The 15240-nt window shown below is 33.7% G+C and overlaps 1 protein-coding gene across 12 annotated transcripts; it reads left to right on the top strand.

The window, feature by feature from the left end:
* Positions 1–729: 729 nt before the first annotated feature.
* LOC104248639 (uncharacterized) lies at positions 730–13007 on the top strand. Of its 12 annotated transcripts, none has more exons than XM_070171973.1 (10): positions 730–1034; positions 3643–4140; positions 4283–4458; positions 4539–4743; positions 6037–6123; positions 6212–6253; positions 6444–6873; positions 9435–9585; positions 10088–10170; positions 12771–13007. In XM_070171973.1, exons 4-7 carry the CDS (start codon positions 4666–4668, stop codon positions 6735–6737), a joined length of 501 nt encoding a protein of 166 aa, XP_070028074.1. In that variant the 5' UTR covers positions 730–1034; positions 3643–4140; positions 4283–4458; positions 4539–4665; the 3' UTR covers positions 6738–6873; positions 9435–9585; positions 10088–10170; positions 12771–13007. The 12 variants fall into 12 exon arrangements, with proteins under 12 accessions (XP_070028074.1, XP_070028073.1, XP_070028072.1 ...); XM_070171972.1 differs by having other exon boundaries at positions 4278–4458; XM_070171971.1 differs by having other exon boundaries at positions 4245–4458.
* The last annotated feature ends 2233 nt before the right edge of the window (positions 13008–15240 follow it).

The following is a 15240-nucleotide window of genomic DNA, read 5'->3' as shown; positions in this document are numbered from 1 at the left end:
TAGGGATATTGCTATATCTTGTTTCATAGACCCAGTTATCTATCCGTATGACTTTACTGCGGCTAGATAGGTCGTACTATATCGTAAATCTTACTTCGATTTATCGCTGCTGAGGTTTGTTACCAAACTCCATGTTACTCTTGTTGTTTATCCTATATGTATGAATCTGAGTCCTTTAATGCTTCTTCATTACTGTTCATCTAAAGACTGATGGCCTTATCTCATCTCGTACCTTACAACTTTTACCCATCCATTGTTGATTTACCTCAATGTTGACCTACATCCTTCCATTGATGACTTGAAACTTCTTATTTAATATATTACCACTAGGGCTTACGTTGCATCGTGGAACATTTGAAGTGATTTTCCTGATCCACTTTAAGGGCGATACTGTACTTCACTAATCATATTTTATAGCATCGCTACTAGAAAAAGGGCCTATGGCAACAGTTATTTTAGCAACGGTTGAACAACCGTTGCCATAGAACATCTATGGTAGCGGTTACAACTGTTACAATAGCATTTAGGTGATATCAACACACTTAAGCTATACAATCGTTGCAATTATTAAACAACCGTTGCCATAGATGCATCTGGCGCAACGGTTATATAAACTGTCCCAACCCCTATTTATTTTATTTTTGAATAATTTTAATAATCAAAATATTAAGTAAAAAGACTATTTTTGCCCTTTCCCCATTAAAACCTGCGATACCCCCAATACTAGCTGATACCTCCAAATTAAGAACCCTCAGACAACTTCTTCAACTGCAAACGCCTTTCTCTCTCCAAAAATCTTCTTCTCTCGTTCACTCTAAGAAATCTGTTGAATCTTCCTCTCTATCGTATTCCTCTCTTTCACTCTCTGAACTTGGTTTAATAGGTTTTTACAAATAAGTTTTGCTGATTTAGTGGGGTGGCAAAATTTTGGGTATCGTGAAGGGGGTGGCGAAATTTTGAGGCATCTGAGCAGACTTCCTCAAAATAGGTGCTCTCCCCAAATCCCTAATTCCAACACTAGTGATTTTAGCCATGTAAGTTATTTTGATGCCTTTTTTTAACTCTTCAATCTATCCATGGAGGTTGTAGAATTGCTCTAGGGCTGGTGTATTTATATTTATATTGATTGTTGTAGGATTGCTCTAGGGCTGTGAATCTGAAGTTTTTCTTGCTTTATTTTTTTAATTTTGTGGTGTCAAATCAGTTATTTTTTGGTGAAACAGTGTTTGCTCTCCTTTTTTTCTTCTCTCTTTTGCTCCAACAAATCCAAACATGCAAAGGTTAGAGTTAATTCTGAAATGTTGCTTGTTTTTTGCATCCGCATGTGTGGATGAATTGGGATTTGCTTTTTAACAGACATTTCAAATTAATTAAATTGTCAAGTTTTCTCTTTTTCTTCTTGCTCATCTTCTTTTAATTATAAAAGTGATATATGGAGCAGAAGGAAAGAGATGAACATGAATTAAGCCAAAGCAGAAAGATATAAACCTTAAATTAATTAAATTTAACAGACCCACTTTGTGGGATTTTACTGGGTAGTTGTTGTAATGCGCAAATAGTTAATTATGTTTGTTTCTTCTAGATTCGATTCAAACCAGAACCTAATCCTAATAGGGTGAGAATTGAGATATTAACTGTTGTAGTGGAGAAACTGTGTAGGAGTTGTCCAGAAAACTACAAAACACTATCCAGAAATTTGGAAATACTGAGCTGAAAGTGCAGTTATTGTGCAGAATTATTTCTGGCCAGATTTAAATGTTTGACAAGCTTTGTAAGTTCCTTCAAATTAGTGACAATGAATTCAATGGTTCCTTCAAATTTGTGAGCTTTATGAGCTTTGTTGCACTGTTGATGCCTTAACAGCATGAATTGAACTTTTGTGGTTCCAGTGTTGAAATCCGATGCTTTGAACTTTGTTTTGGCTCTAGTTTTAGAATTTTTGTTCATTGCTGCTGTAGTTCCTTGAAACTGAATGGATTACTGATTTCCTGAATAGTCGTTGATCTAATTTGTGTTCCTCATATTCTTTTTTGCATTCTTTCCGTGACATCAAGAAACCAGAGAGTGTGATTTTGTGATTTTCCCTATTATGGCTTCTTCTTTGGTTACATTACCAAAACCAAAAGTAGAACAACTTTCATCCATTTCTCAACAAACATTACTTTCTTCATACATTTCTTTCCAAAGTAGTCTCAGGGCCTTGCCACTGTCAAAGTAGTCTATGTTGTATTAGAAAATCAAAGGTATTGTGCCAAGATTTTAAACTTCCCTTATGCTTATTCATTCACTTTATGTTTGATATATTCTCTGTAATCTCTTCTAGTGGTCTACAAACAATGGCTTTCTTTATTTCTTTCTGAACTGAAGTTGAAAAGTCTTTTGGTGATTTAAAGCAAAAATTAAATAGCTGTGGCTTTGTCTTGAAAATTATTCTGTCCTTTTACCAAGCTCAATGGTGTGCAGTGATGTTTTGTGTGAGTGATAGATTTGTTCCAAAAAGAGAGTGATAGCAAGATTTATCTGAAAAACTATCATCTTTGCTCGGGAGGCGATCTTTGTTGTTCTCATCCATCTTTAACTTCTTTAAACTGCACACTGACTGTGCCACTCGTCAACTTCCCACTCAAACATATTCCTTCTGAAATTATTGTAGCACATAGAGAAATATAGTTCAGTGTCTAACATGCCAAAGAGGGAGTATATAACTTTGGGTGTGACTCTGTAGAATGAGGCTTTGCAAATAATTTAAGTAGCTATGCTACTCTCTTAGTAGGCAAGATATCATATTAATCATATATCCGGAAAATAAATTAATAACAAACAAACAAATAAATGACATATTGATCAAGTATAATTCAGAATACTAATTTAAGCATTTAGTTAAGCTTTGTGGAATATAAAAATGTACCTGGGAAGCTGTAATGCTAGAGCTGCATTTGAAGCCACGGGAGTGATGCTAACGCTCTCGCTAGCTTCAGAAACTATTTCCTGCTAAAAGTGTCGTATGAAAATTAGTAAAAAAGTATGGATAAAAATATAACAGTATTCTTAATTAGCTTACTTCATTTGCCGGCTCAACCGGACTAATGCTAACTATCTCAGTAGCTTCAGAAACAACTTCCTCCTAAAATTTGTATGAAAAATTAGTTCAAGATTCTTAGAAATAAATAACATTAGTTCCATATGATAGCCTCCTGCGCATATACAGTTTCATTCCATTGATGTTTCTAATCGAGGTGTAGAAAAGTGGCTATTTGCTGCATCCAGCACTGTCCAACATGTCTATTGTCTATGTGTGATACTTGTTTGTACACTTATGAGTCTAAAATTTATGAGAAATGAACATGTCTATTGCCTGCACGTTGTTTTCTTGCTTGACTGTATCTTCAAAGTGATCTGATAACTCTAATATGATTCCTCTTAAGTCAATATTATGCCCTGGGCTGCTTCTGTACTTTGATAGTGAATTACAGCATCCCATTTGTTCACAACTGTTGAGTTTTTGTGTTTTTGAACCTTTAAAGGGTTTACCATTACTCTTGTACCTACTGTTTGTATCTTAGCAGTATGAAGTTACTCAATTGATTCTATTGTTTGTGTTCAAATACTTCTTGGCTCTCATGTGTATCTAATTTTGAACAGAGGAAAGCGGATCATGAATCAGGAAGGGCGCTCAAGTAAAAATAAAAAATTAACAAAATGCATTGCAGCTGGATCGCTTGCATCTTTGCGAAACCTAAAGGTTTCGTCATTGAAAACAAACAGAGTTATTAATGCTCCAAGGTCACTGCCTCTGCATTCTACTTCACACTAGCACAAACAGTACATGAGCAAGTGCAACAAATGCCACTGAACTCTACACCTTCTGCATCACAAGCAGTGCGTGAACAATTGCAGCATTCTACTTCTACAGGTGGATAGGTGGATCGCTGCCTCTGCATTCTACTTCTGCACCAGCATAAACAGTACATGAGCAAGTGCAACAAATTCCACTGAACTCTACCTCTCTTGCATCACAAGCAGTACGTAAACAATTGCAACAACTACCACTGGATTCCACCACTCGTGCTTCACAAACGGTACAAGAACAAGTTGAGGATTCTTCCAATCATGAAACAAACCAGCAATCCGAGGAACAAGGCAAGAACATGTAGATTTCAATAGTTAAATTCAATAACGTAATGACTTTTGGTGGTTATTTTACTTCATATTAATGTAGTTCCTTCTGCCAAAAAACGAAAAAGAGGAAAAACTTAGATGCAAAGTGTTCATGGTAGGAAAGAGCGCAAGCAAATTGTGCTAAATGAGAACAATCAACCCATGGGTCCTACTGATGATGATGTAAATGAGTTGGGTAGCTTCCTTGGTACGTTGGCAAGGAATGCGACCTTTTGTCCTCTTAATGTGTTTGATTGGAGGAAACCTGAGACAAAAGAAGATATATGAAAATATGTCAAGGTTTGAAATTCGCAATATTCAATAGTTGTGTGTGGATATTTCATATTGTTTACACCAACCTAACTGCTCTAAATTTGTAGGGAAAATATGACATTCATGAAGGTGCAAAAAAGTGGGTTTTTTCAATCAATTTGAAATGCTTGGAGAAAGTACAAAAACCAGTTATATAAAGACCATTTTGAACCCTATGAGAATGACGAGCTTCGAATGGAGAATAGGCTGGTTGATGTTCTGGATTCTCAATTTAGGGAACTTCTTAGATATTGGAACTCTGATACCTACAAGGTAAAACTGAATATTGTTCCATGATTTGCTTAAAATATCTGATATTTGTTTATTTAGAAATCATGTTCTTAGGCGAGAAATATAGTTGCTCGAGAAATATAGTGAGGGGAAAAATTCAAACATTTGACCAAGTAGAAGTAATTTTAAGCTACTTTTCTGTTCATTACCTAATTAGAATGTCAATTTTAAAAATGAGATATTGAAAAGATGAATCAAATAGAAGTAACAATAAACATTATGAAATCATATACTATTAAGCATAATTTTCTGTCCAGAGGAATATTTATATAATAATAGGAGTATAATGGTGTTAAAAGTTATCCCAACTGAGTGCCAGAAACAGTGAGATAACTGAAAACACCATCACCCTTTACTCTTTAAGAAGCTACTGTAATACAGTATGCTCATATTTAGACCATTAAGAAACATTTCAATATTCAATTCTCACCAAATCAAAACAGAAAGTTCAAGTGAAAAGGAGACAATAGAAACAATAACAAGTCCACTTGGCAGAAATTTAACAAAAGCAGCAATATTGAATTTAGAAATGTCTTTAAGATTCATAATGCTCCTCAGTGCTCTCCTCTTCATACTCTTCCTCATCATCTGCTGTAGCATCCTGGCATTGTTGATATTCTGCAATCAAATCATTCATGTTGCTCTCGGCTTCAGTGAACTCCATTTCATCCATACCCTCACCTGTGTACCAATGCAAAAAGGCCTTGCGCCTGAACATAGCTGTGAACTGCTCACTCACTCTCCTAAACATCTCCTGAATGGAGGTCGAATTGCCAACAAATGTTAATGCTCTTCCCTCTATAAACTTGTTGCATAGCAAGCTAACTACTTGCTAATGCTTATTCATTTATGACTAGAGAACGAAATGTTCGTTTATATTTGACTCTGCTCTTTATATGTATCTGAGGGAGAAACCAGCTAGCCATAACTGAAGTATGTTGTATTTTTAAAAGAAATTGCATGACATTTCTTGATAGAAGAGCTGAAAATCCCACCTTTCTGTTTTCTTCTCCCCAGGTATACTCTGATTGTTTGCTCTTTGTCTGAATGTGATGATTTATGTGAGTGATTCTCTGGTAATTGGTTTTGGTTTCAAACAGACCACAATAAAAGGCAAATTAAAAGCTAGATTTGGGATATATAACTATTCTAATCTGGAGTCTGTTAGTGCCAAGGTTCTGATTTTATTCATCAGCCAAAAGAATTGGTTATTATATTGTATTCAAGAAAGGGCAATATCATGTATTCACTGTCAATGTTTCTTTTTTGTCACAGAAAATGAAAGAAACCAACACTGAGAATCGCAAAAAGTTGAGATATCCACACACTGCTGGCAAAAAAGGTTTTGCTAGAATATGGGAGGTTTGATATTTTTTTTCTTATTATTCTTTTAAATATGAACTTGCTAGCCATAATCTGAACTATTTTATACCACTTTTTATGTAACCAGGAAAAAAGGAAAAAAAGAAAGAAACTTCTGAACCTCTATCAAGTAAGGACATATTTGTGGCTATAAGAAAAAGAAATCCCGATCGAGTATACAAGGCCTCGTATGCGGATACTCTTAATAAAATTGTATGAGTTACTAATTTAAAGTTTGTTGATATCATTTATCTGTTATTAGTTATTGACTCAATTTTATATACTTTCTAATCTAAAATTGACTCAATTTGGTCTTGTAGGCTGAAATGGATAGAATACAATCAACACAAGAAACTGAAGATGGCAGTCAATCAGTTGACGCGTTTGCATCCGTCATGGGACCTGAGCATCCAGGACGCCTAAGATTGTATGGACGTGGGGTTACCAAGACTTCCTTAAAAAGAAAAGTGGGAGATATTGGAACCTCTTTAAGTTCTACCGATGAGATGTTGCAACAAAAAATGGTGGAAATGGAAGAAAGGATGCAACAAAGAATGCAGGAAAAGTTCAATGCACAAAAAGATGCCATGGAACTACAAGTTGCAGTTAACTGATTTCACAACTTAAGCGTCTTAATCCAGATTTACAGGTTGATCCCAGCATGCTAGCTTTCGATGCTCGTTCACCTGGAGATGCTTCCGCTTGTTGTGCAACTAATCAATCGTCTATCTACTGGGAGTAATAATCGAGGTCAGTACGTACTCTTCTTCTCTTATTCCTCCTCCTCATCCTTCTTCTTCTTCTTCTTTTCCTTCTGTTGCTTTTCAGCCACTGCTCTCTCTGATAAGGCATAGTGACTGTTTGACGGGAAATATTTTGGTAGCTGGAAATATTTTTGATAAGCAGTAGAGCGCAAATTGGTGTGCTCACGGGAAAGTAATTGCTAAAAGATACGCATAGTGACTCGTAGATGCTCTCTTCTGCATCTTTTATCAAAGCTGAGAAAGTTTTCACAACTAGAAAGTATAGGGAAATAACACTGATCTACTCCTGCTTTTCTTCTATATATATATCAAGTAAACTTCAGTGTCTGATATAATTAACCTTCAAGAAAAACACCTCATTACATTGAAACAATAAGCAAGAAAATCAAAGGTACAAGACAGAAAAAAAAGTTTTTAATTTATAGAGAATTCAAGAAATGGCGCCAGTGAAGAATAAAGAAAATGCTGGAATGTTGAAGGTGAAGGGAGTAGTGAAGAAACCAGTTTCTAAGGCGTATTCTTTTGATAGCGATATGAAGAAAATAGCAGAAGATGATCCAAGGAAAATTGTTCATTCAATTAAGGTTGGATTGACCATTGCCTTGGTCTCATTTTTCTACTACTTTGAACCTTTCTTTCATTATGAGGGATTTGGTGTTTCTGCAATGTGGGAATCTATACAGTATGCATCTTTCAAAAGCATTAGGAACTTCCTCTAGTTTTTTCATAGATGCTCTCTTCTGCATTTTTTATCAAAGCTGAGAAAGTTCTCACAACTAGAAAGTATAGGAGAATCTATACAGTATTTGTGTGGCGTGGGTGGAAGGTCTGATTACTATAATGCATTTTGATTGAAATTAACTGTACTTGTTCTCATTCATAATGGAATCGTTGATGCATATTAGGGATATGTCTATGCATGCAGTTCACAAGCATATACCTGAAATCAGCTACATATCTGGTCTTTATAATTTTATAATTTTTTAGTCATAGCAGCGATATAATCTCAGGTTGTGATATTTTTGCTGTGACAAAGATTAGCATCTTTGCTCGTCCCATTCTCTTCTCCAACCCTGTTGAAAAGGTTTACTATTTCAAAATTATACTTGAAAACTCTGATGGAGGTTAAGCTATGGGTAGTAATTTACCGGACATGTTCTTGTGAGGTTAGCAGATGAAAAATTGAGTGGAAATTCTCGTGTCCTCTTTTTTACCTAGCACATATTGAAAAGACCAACAAAATCAGCCCCTACTGGGAATGTGATCCTAAAAAGAGTTGGAAACATGATCTCTTGGCTACTTTATATTACAACAAATTTTTTTCTTTAAGAGATATGACATGTTGTGTCTAGTCTACTTCAAAATTGCCTGTTTTAAGTGCTGAAATGTTGGAATTTTCTCAACTTATAAAGTTACAATCTATTAATATTTAATATATAAAAGGAGAAGCAAATCAATGCTATTATGCCAAGTGTCACAATTAAATGTCAACATGTGTCATGTTTTAGGACAAAGCTCCAATAAATTTGGAGATTAAAAAAATAGGAAAAAACTTAATTTTTTTAAATAATTAACCAATTCAGTTATTGGAGTTTTGTTAAGTCCCACGTTTTTTATACACATATTTTTTAAAATAGAAAACTAAAAACATATATTTACTCCAATTCCAAAAAATGGAACCCCACGTTTTTCCTTAAGTTTTTTCTTCTTCTTTTTTTGCTCTACTTCTTTGTTAAAAACTTGTAGCTTAATTCTATATTATTTCATTAATATATATATATATATATATATATATATATATAATTAAAATCCAAAGAAAAATACAACACATTAAGTCAAGTGGCAGCCTAGAAAAAAGCCATATGGCATAATTAGTTAATAATTATTTATTTAGTTAATAATTAGTTATTGGTTTAGTTTGAATTTTAAAAAGTTACTGAAATTTATAAACCATTTATTTATGTTTAAGATAATAAATTACGTTTTTAAGATAATGGAATAAATGTAGTTATTTTGATTTAAAGTTTTTGAATTTAATTTAACGTATCTATTTTTGCAGTTATCAAAAGGAGTTACGGTAAGTTTATGTTGGATGTGGATTTAGATTGAGAACGTGGTTAAAGAAAATAATGGCAGTAGTTATCTTCATATCCTTGGGATATACTATTTTTTTGAAAAAAAAAGGTAATAAGAAACTATTGAAAAATGTCGAGAAAAAAGAGAGTAACTTAATATATAAAAGAACGTGGTTATAGAACGTGGATATAGTGTTGGATGTGGATAAAGATGTGGTTAGAGAAAATATAGGCAGTAGTTGTATAGCCTATTGTAAACAATTTAGTAGTAGTACATTTCCGTATAAACATATGCCAGATTATTGCATTTGAATCCAACTTTTAATCAATGGATCCGATTTTTTTTAAATAACTGGATGAGTTTGAATCCAACTTTTAATCAAGTAAGTTGAGAATCTTTATCACGTCCTATTGCCATTAATAACATTATGTTAAAACACTAATATTCTTTATGTAAATTCATTCATAGCAGGGTTCTCATGAGAATGACACAGGTGAAAGCCCTGAGTGAGAATATGTAGAAGATGGGCCTCCCAAAATTATATAGCAAGAAAATGACAAAAATGGTGAAAAGAAGTAAAGTAAAAATGAAAGAGAAGGATCTCCATCCATGTACGTAAGAGGTATTAGTTATCAACCTCCACTACTAATAAAATTTAAAATATTTGAGCATATTTCATTTTCAAAGAAAAACTTTGTTGCATTTCATCAGTAAATTTTTTCTACTTAATTATAATCCACAAGATTATCCTTACTGACTACTATATTTGCATCCAAAGCAGATCCGTAAAGCTACAATAAAGCAATTGATGGAACTTATTAAATTTGAAGTTTGAATTGAGAAATATTGGCAGTAATGCATATAATTGGTAATTTATGCAATCCATTTATTTGTGATGCTTTAATGGCTAATTTACAAATATTATTGAATAATACTTTAATGACAAATTGTATAAATTTTGACGCAACACTAATGTTCATCGTAGAGGAAACTGATTTTGGTAGACAAGTTACCGAAGTGTTATACAAGAGTTTAGGTGATTTTAGAGATTTAAAATATTTATAAAAGAATTTCGCATTTAAATAGCATTTGGATTTTAAAACTATTTTTTAAGTAATATGCAGGTCAGAAACTAAAACGTGCAGCCAAATTTCATCTCATGCCATATAAAGTGGACGTGTTATTTTTTAATAGAAGAAGAGCACAGGTAAATATCATATATTTAACTTATATATATTTAGTGTAAAGAATATTAACACTTCAATATAATTTAACCCATTATAATCGATGTTTTTTAACACTTTTAGGTTATCAGATTAGGAAATGTGATCATTTTATATGAAGGGTATAACAAAATTTTTATAGCCAATAAATATATTTTAAGCTTAATTTTTATTTATTGTGCTATATTTTTATTATTTTCCTTTATACTACCACCAATTTGTTTCTTTTATTTAATACATTTGTTCATGCGTTATGAAGTTACTAAAAGAAGCATACTGTGGGTAAAATATTTTTATTGACCGTGATAATTTTTTGATGAAGAATATGCTTTGTACATATATATTTTTAGAGTTCAAACCTCATTAGTATTTATTGCTTATCTTATAAATTGGAGTTGATTATAAGGAAAACTAGCATGTATATAATTTTCAGCTTAATGTAAGAGTACCACTTCTAATACTAATTTATACAACATTATTTTCACTGTCGTTTAACATAAAATTACTGATTTTTATAATAGTAAAATAATATAATATTGATGCCAGAGATTATCCGGAGGACATTTTATGCCGGCAAAGAATATCTACTTTTGCATATGAACTCAACGGTCCAAAGCCCACCATTAAATAGGCTCTTTGAAGAAATGTGGGCATTTGCATCTATACCCATTTTTTGTGCCACATACCCGTTTTTTCGCATAACTTCAGCATACGGGGCTGAAGTAGCAAAGACAATCACGCAAAACTTCAGCATTCTAGTAGCCGGGCCTCTGAAGTTCAGCTCTAGAGCTGAAGTTTTTGTGTTGTAAATGGGAAACTTCAGCTCTAGAGTTAAAGTTTTTTTACCACCTATTAATATTACATACTAGAGCTGAAGTTTTTTTTACCACCTATTAATATTACATACTAGAGTTGGAGTTTTTTACCACCTATTAATATTCAGCTCTAGAGCTGAAGTTTCCAGTTACAACACTAGAGCTGAAGTTTTTGTGTTGTAAATGAGAGACTTCAGTTATTCGAGGTGCTAGGATCGTCAAATATCATGCTTCGGAGAATCATATGGACGTCATTTAAGCAACATGTATTACATACAGTAAATCTTTGGATATTAGCTACCTTTGAGATCGAGGATTTAAGAACTACAGAAACAGACTAAAAGATGACAGTTGGTTGGCATGACATTAACAGAGGGTTGGGAACACATAATCATAAAAGATGACTGTTGCAATGAGGAGTGCCTGCAAATTTCTTCTAGAATAGATTAGAGTTTTCTTGTGGCTTTATAATTCCATCCATGCTACTGAGTAGCTATGGCCTATGGACCAGTGAAAACCTTGTACTCTTTACGTTCATTATATTGGGGGGTGAGGTTGTGATGGTGATGGAGAAGGAGGAGGAGAAAGGGAACTGAATTTATTTAAGAAGTGGGTACAAGTTAAAAGTTTTTAAAAAAAAATGGGTATAGGTTAAATGGGGGCGACCAAATAGGGCGCCCCGTGTAATTTCTACGAAGAAATGGCAAGCATGTCATATGTGACGTGAGATTTTTATTTCTTTAAAGATATAAATTGAAGCAAAAACAAGGTTAGCAAGGGAAACAAAAAGTTTAACCTTTGATATACAATTTTCACCTAAGGAGAGGGATACTCTAATCATTTGTCATAGAAGGGAATTGACATTGACAAATACATTGAAAATAAATTGGTATATTTTTATAATGGTTTAATCTTAAGTTAATTGTAGCTTGGTGTGTTTCTTTGCAGGATGATGCATATTTCATAAATTTATTATTCCTAAAAGGTTTGCTATGATTTTTCCAATTTTTATATGTTGGAAGCAAATTGTAAAAAAGATACTTCAACTCATTCAAGAAAAAAAAAGGTTTGTCATCATAAATACGATACTATTAGTTTGTCATCATGAAGACGATATTGTTCTTTGTTAGATTAGTTTTTCTTTTTATTTATAATTATTATACTTTCCCTATTTGTTACTAATTCAATAAATTTTACAGGCAACGAGCATTTTGATGAGACGAAACATGAATAGTAGAAGCATTACATTTCACATCATCTTGATTTTGCTAATAATCTAAGTCAACTATAAGTTGATTATATTCTCTCTGAATGTTGATGCATTTTGATTCCAATGAAAGTGTGGCTTTCTACCTATTACGATGAACTTAAATTGATTTTATAATTTTAGGACAAAAGATAGCACAAAATTATAGTGACTACTTAAAAATGAAAGGCAAGGTTTTATATCGACTACTAAAAAGCATTTAAGTAGGAATTATGATTGAGAACTACAAATACTTTTACAAGATATATCAGCTTATTGTATTAACTTTACTTTTCAAAATTTCATGACTAATTATTTCTAAATAATTCGTATGATTGTTTGGAGGGAATTGTTTGCTATTATAATTTTAGCTAGAGACCGCGCATCGCCTGCGGGTAGAGTACTAGTTAGAAGAATGAAAGGGAAGATGCAACCAACCCATTCTCTACTTACAAAGCTACAATTAGAGAAAATTCTATTATACCCATTCTTATTTAATGACTTTATTTATTCTCTTTTGTAGGTGGAGCAACTGAAGAAAGGGAAGATGGAGAAGGTGGAGCAACTGAAGAAAGGGAAGATGGAGATAGTGAAGATCTAGACCTTACCTAAGAGGAACTTTGAGATGTTGTCGATATTCTTGGAGTCTTTTGTTATAACATTTGAAACTTTAACTTTTGAAGTGTTGAACTGTAAAACTTATGTAATTGGGTTAAAACACTTTGCTATTATCGTTATTCTTAGCTTATTGGACATGAAAGATTATGAAGTGTTTTATCTTTTTATTTATATAATTTCCAGGTATAATTACAAATATTTCCAGGTAGTAATGTCAATTAAATGTTTAAAATAACCTAATAGAACCGTTGCAATAAGCACAAATGTTGTTGCCATAGACATTCTAAATCGTTCCGATAGGTCTTGCAAACAGTTCCAAAAAGTGTGACAAACTCATGCAATTGGCAATTGAATCCGATGCAATAGAAACAAAACCGTTACGGTAGCGTAATGAAACTGTTACAATAGCTGTAAATAAACGTTGCAATAACATACATAACCGTTGCAATAAACTATATTGTAACAATTTCCAACCATTGTAGTAAATAATATGGTAACAGTTTACAACCGTTGCATAAACTATATGGTAACAGTTTGCAACCGTTGCAGTTGAAATGAACACTCGTTGCTTCAGACAGAGGGAAAATTGTTGTGATAGCTGGATCTATAGCAACGGTGTGGTCAACCGTTGATGTAGATCTATTGGCACGCGAGCGGATGTCACAGTCGCTGAACCGTTCCAATACATCTATGGCAACGGTTGGCCTATCAATTGTAACAGTTTACCTGCTGTTGCCATAGGCCTATTTTCCAGTAGTGATCCCAATGCGATTCACCTTACGTGGGTATTTTAATTCCGTACAATTCATAAAATCCTCTTCAAATCATTATTCAATCAAAGGCCCAAACGTAATAATTACACCCTTATTCTACTACCAGGGCAACATTCCATTTCTTCTAAACGTTATTAGTCTCAGACTCTTTTGAGTTCATTCAGGCTATACTGAACTTTTCATAACATAGAGAAACCAGTAGCTTTCTTGTTTTCATGGGCTTAATTTTGAGGACTTATCCATTTTCGCCACCTTTTCACTTGCCATTTTCTTATCCTTACCCATATCTTCTTAAATTTTTATCGCTTTACCCAACTTTAACTTGCGACCTACACATATCTATTTATTATTTGCCACTTTCCTTCAATTTGCTTGCACCATAGATTTTCTTGTGTTATTCTGGAACATCAAGCGAGACGTCGCATCGTCCTCTAACTTTCCTTTACTCTCATATCTAGACCTCTCGATACTTAGAAACCATAGGTTGGAAGATCTGCCACTGCAATGCTGCTAGCATTCCTAGATACTGAATCCTAGCGTTTCTAACCTTTTTTCTGAAGTATAGACAATTCAAAACCTTCTGCATTCGAGTGTCTCGTACGTATTTCACTTTTACCTTACTCGCCTTAAAATCTTGCATAACATCTTCTATCTCTTTCATGACCTCCCTTTCATATAGGTATAATTCACATCCACAACTCGAAGCTCTATTATAATACTTGCACCTCTGGTGTATATACAATCTGGTGGGTGCTTTCGTACTGACCTTTTATGAGGTTGGTACTATTCTGACTGGCTTCATCGTAGAGCCGTTAAAAATATGGCTGTTGTACTATCTCTCATGTATCTCTGATATTAAGAGTGGTCCTTCCATGTTCTCAATCACGATTTCTATAATTTTTTGGGTCGAATAATCAGGTTCCTGATTTACTTGGACAACGTAACTCTTTAGTTTCCTTTTCCCACTGATCAACCCTTATGTAGGCTTAAGCTATCTTTCCATCTTCGGCTCATAGTATTAGTTATTACTTGAGCCTTTGATGGATGCTATGGAATATCCGTGATACCATCATCTAACAATTAAATTCTTGGTTTATGATTTGGACTCAACTCTTTCCTTTTAACTTATACCGGAGTCTTCTACGACTGTATGATTGTCAACATATATGCTACATGGATACTACTCCAAAATCTTAAGTGCGTTCATAATGTAACTAATTATGTATCATTGATCCAATAATTCCTTCTGTTCCTTCTCCGCTTTCTTTTAAACGTAAGCTATTACTTTCCCTGGTCTTTCTGTCTCCTTGTTGCGTGCCTACTTAGCTTATATTAGTGACCACACATGCTGGGATTTTTGTGCAACTTCATATGATCTCGAGTATTGCTTTTGATCTTACTTCCCGTTCATTAGCCATGGTAGGTTCCACTTTCTTATGGAGTGCATACAACGTCATAGTGAGATTATTGCTACAAGACCATTTCCTCTTTAGGTTATTGTGCTTAGGTTGAAGCCTTCTTCCTTATTTCCTCAGTTAGTCTTTCATTGTAGTACGTAGGGAGGACCCTCTAATTCTTGTAAAGATGCGAGCTTATAACATC

Source organism: Nicotiana sylvestris, chromosome 4, assembly GCF_000393655.2.
Source record: "Nicotiana sylvestris chromosome 4, ASM39365v2, whole genome shotgun sequence".
In the NCBI taxonomy this organism is placed as follows: Eukaryota; Viridiplantae; Streptophyta; class Magnoliopsida; order Solanales; family Solanaceae; genus Nicotiana; species Nicotiana sylvestris.
This window is presented reverse-complemented; position numbering and strand designations above follow the sequence as displayed.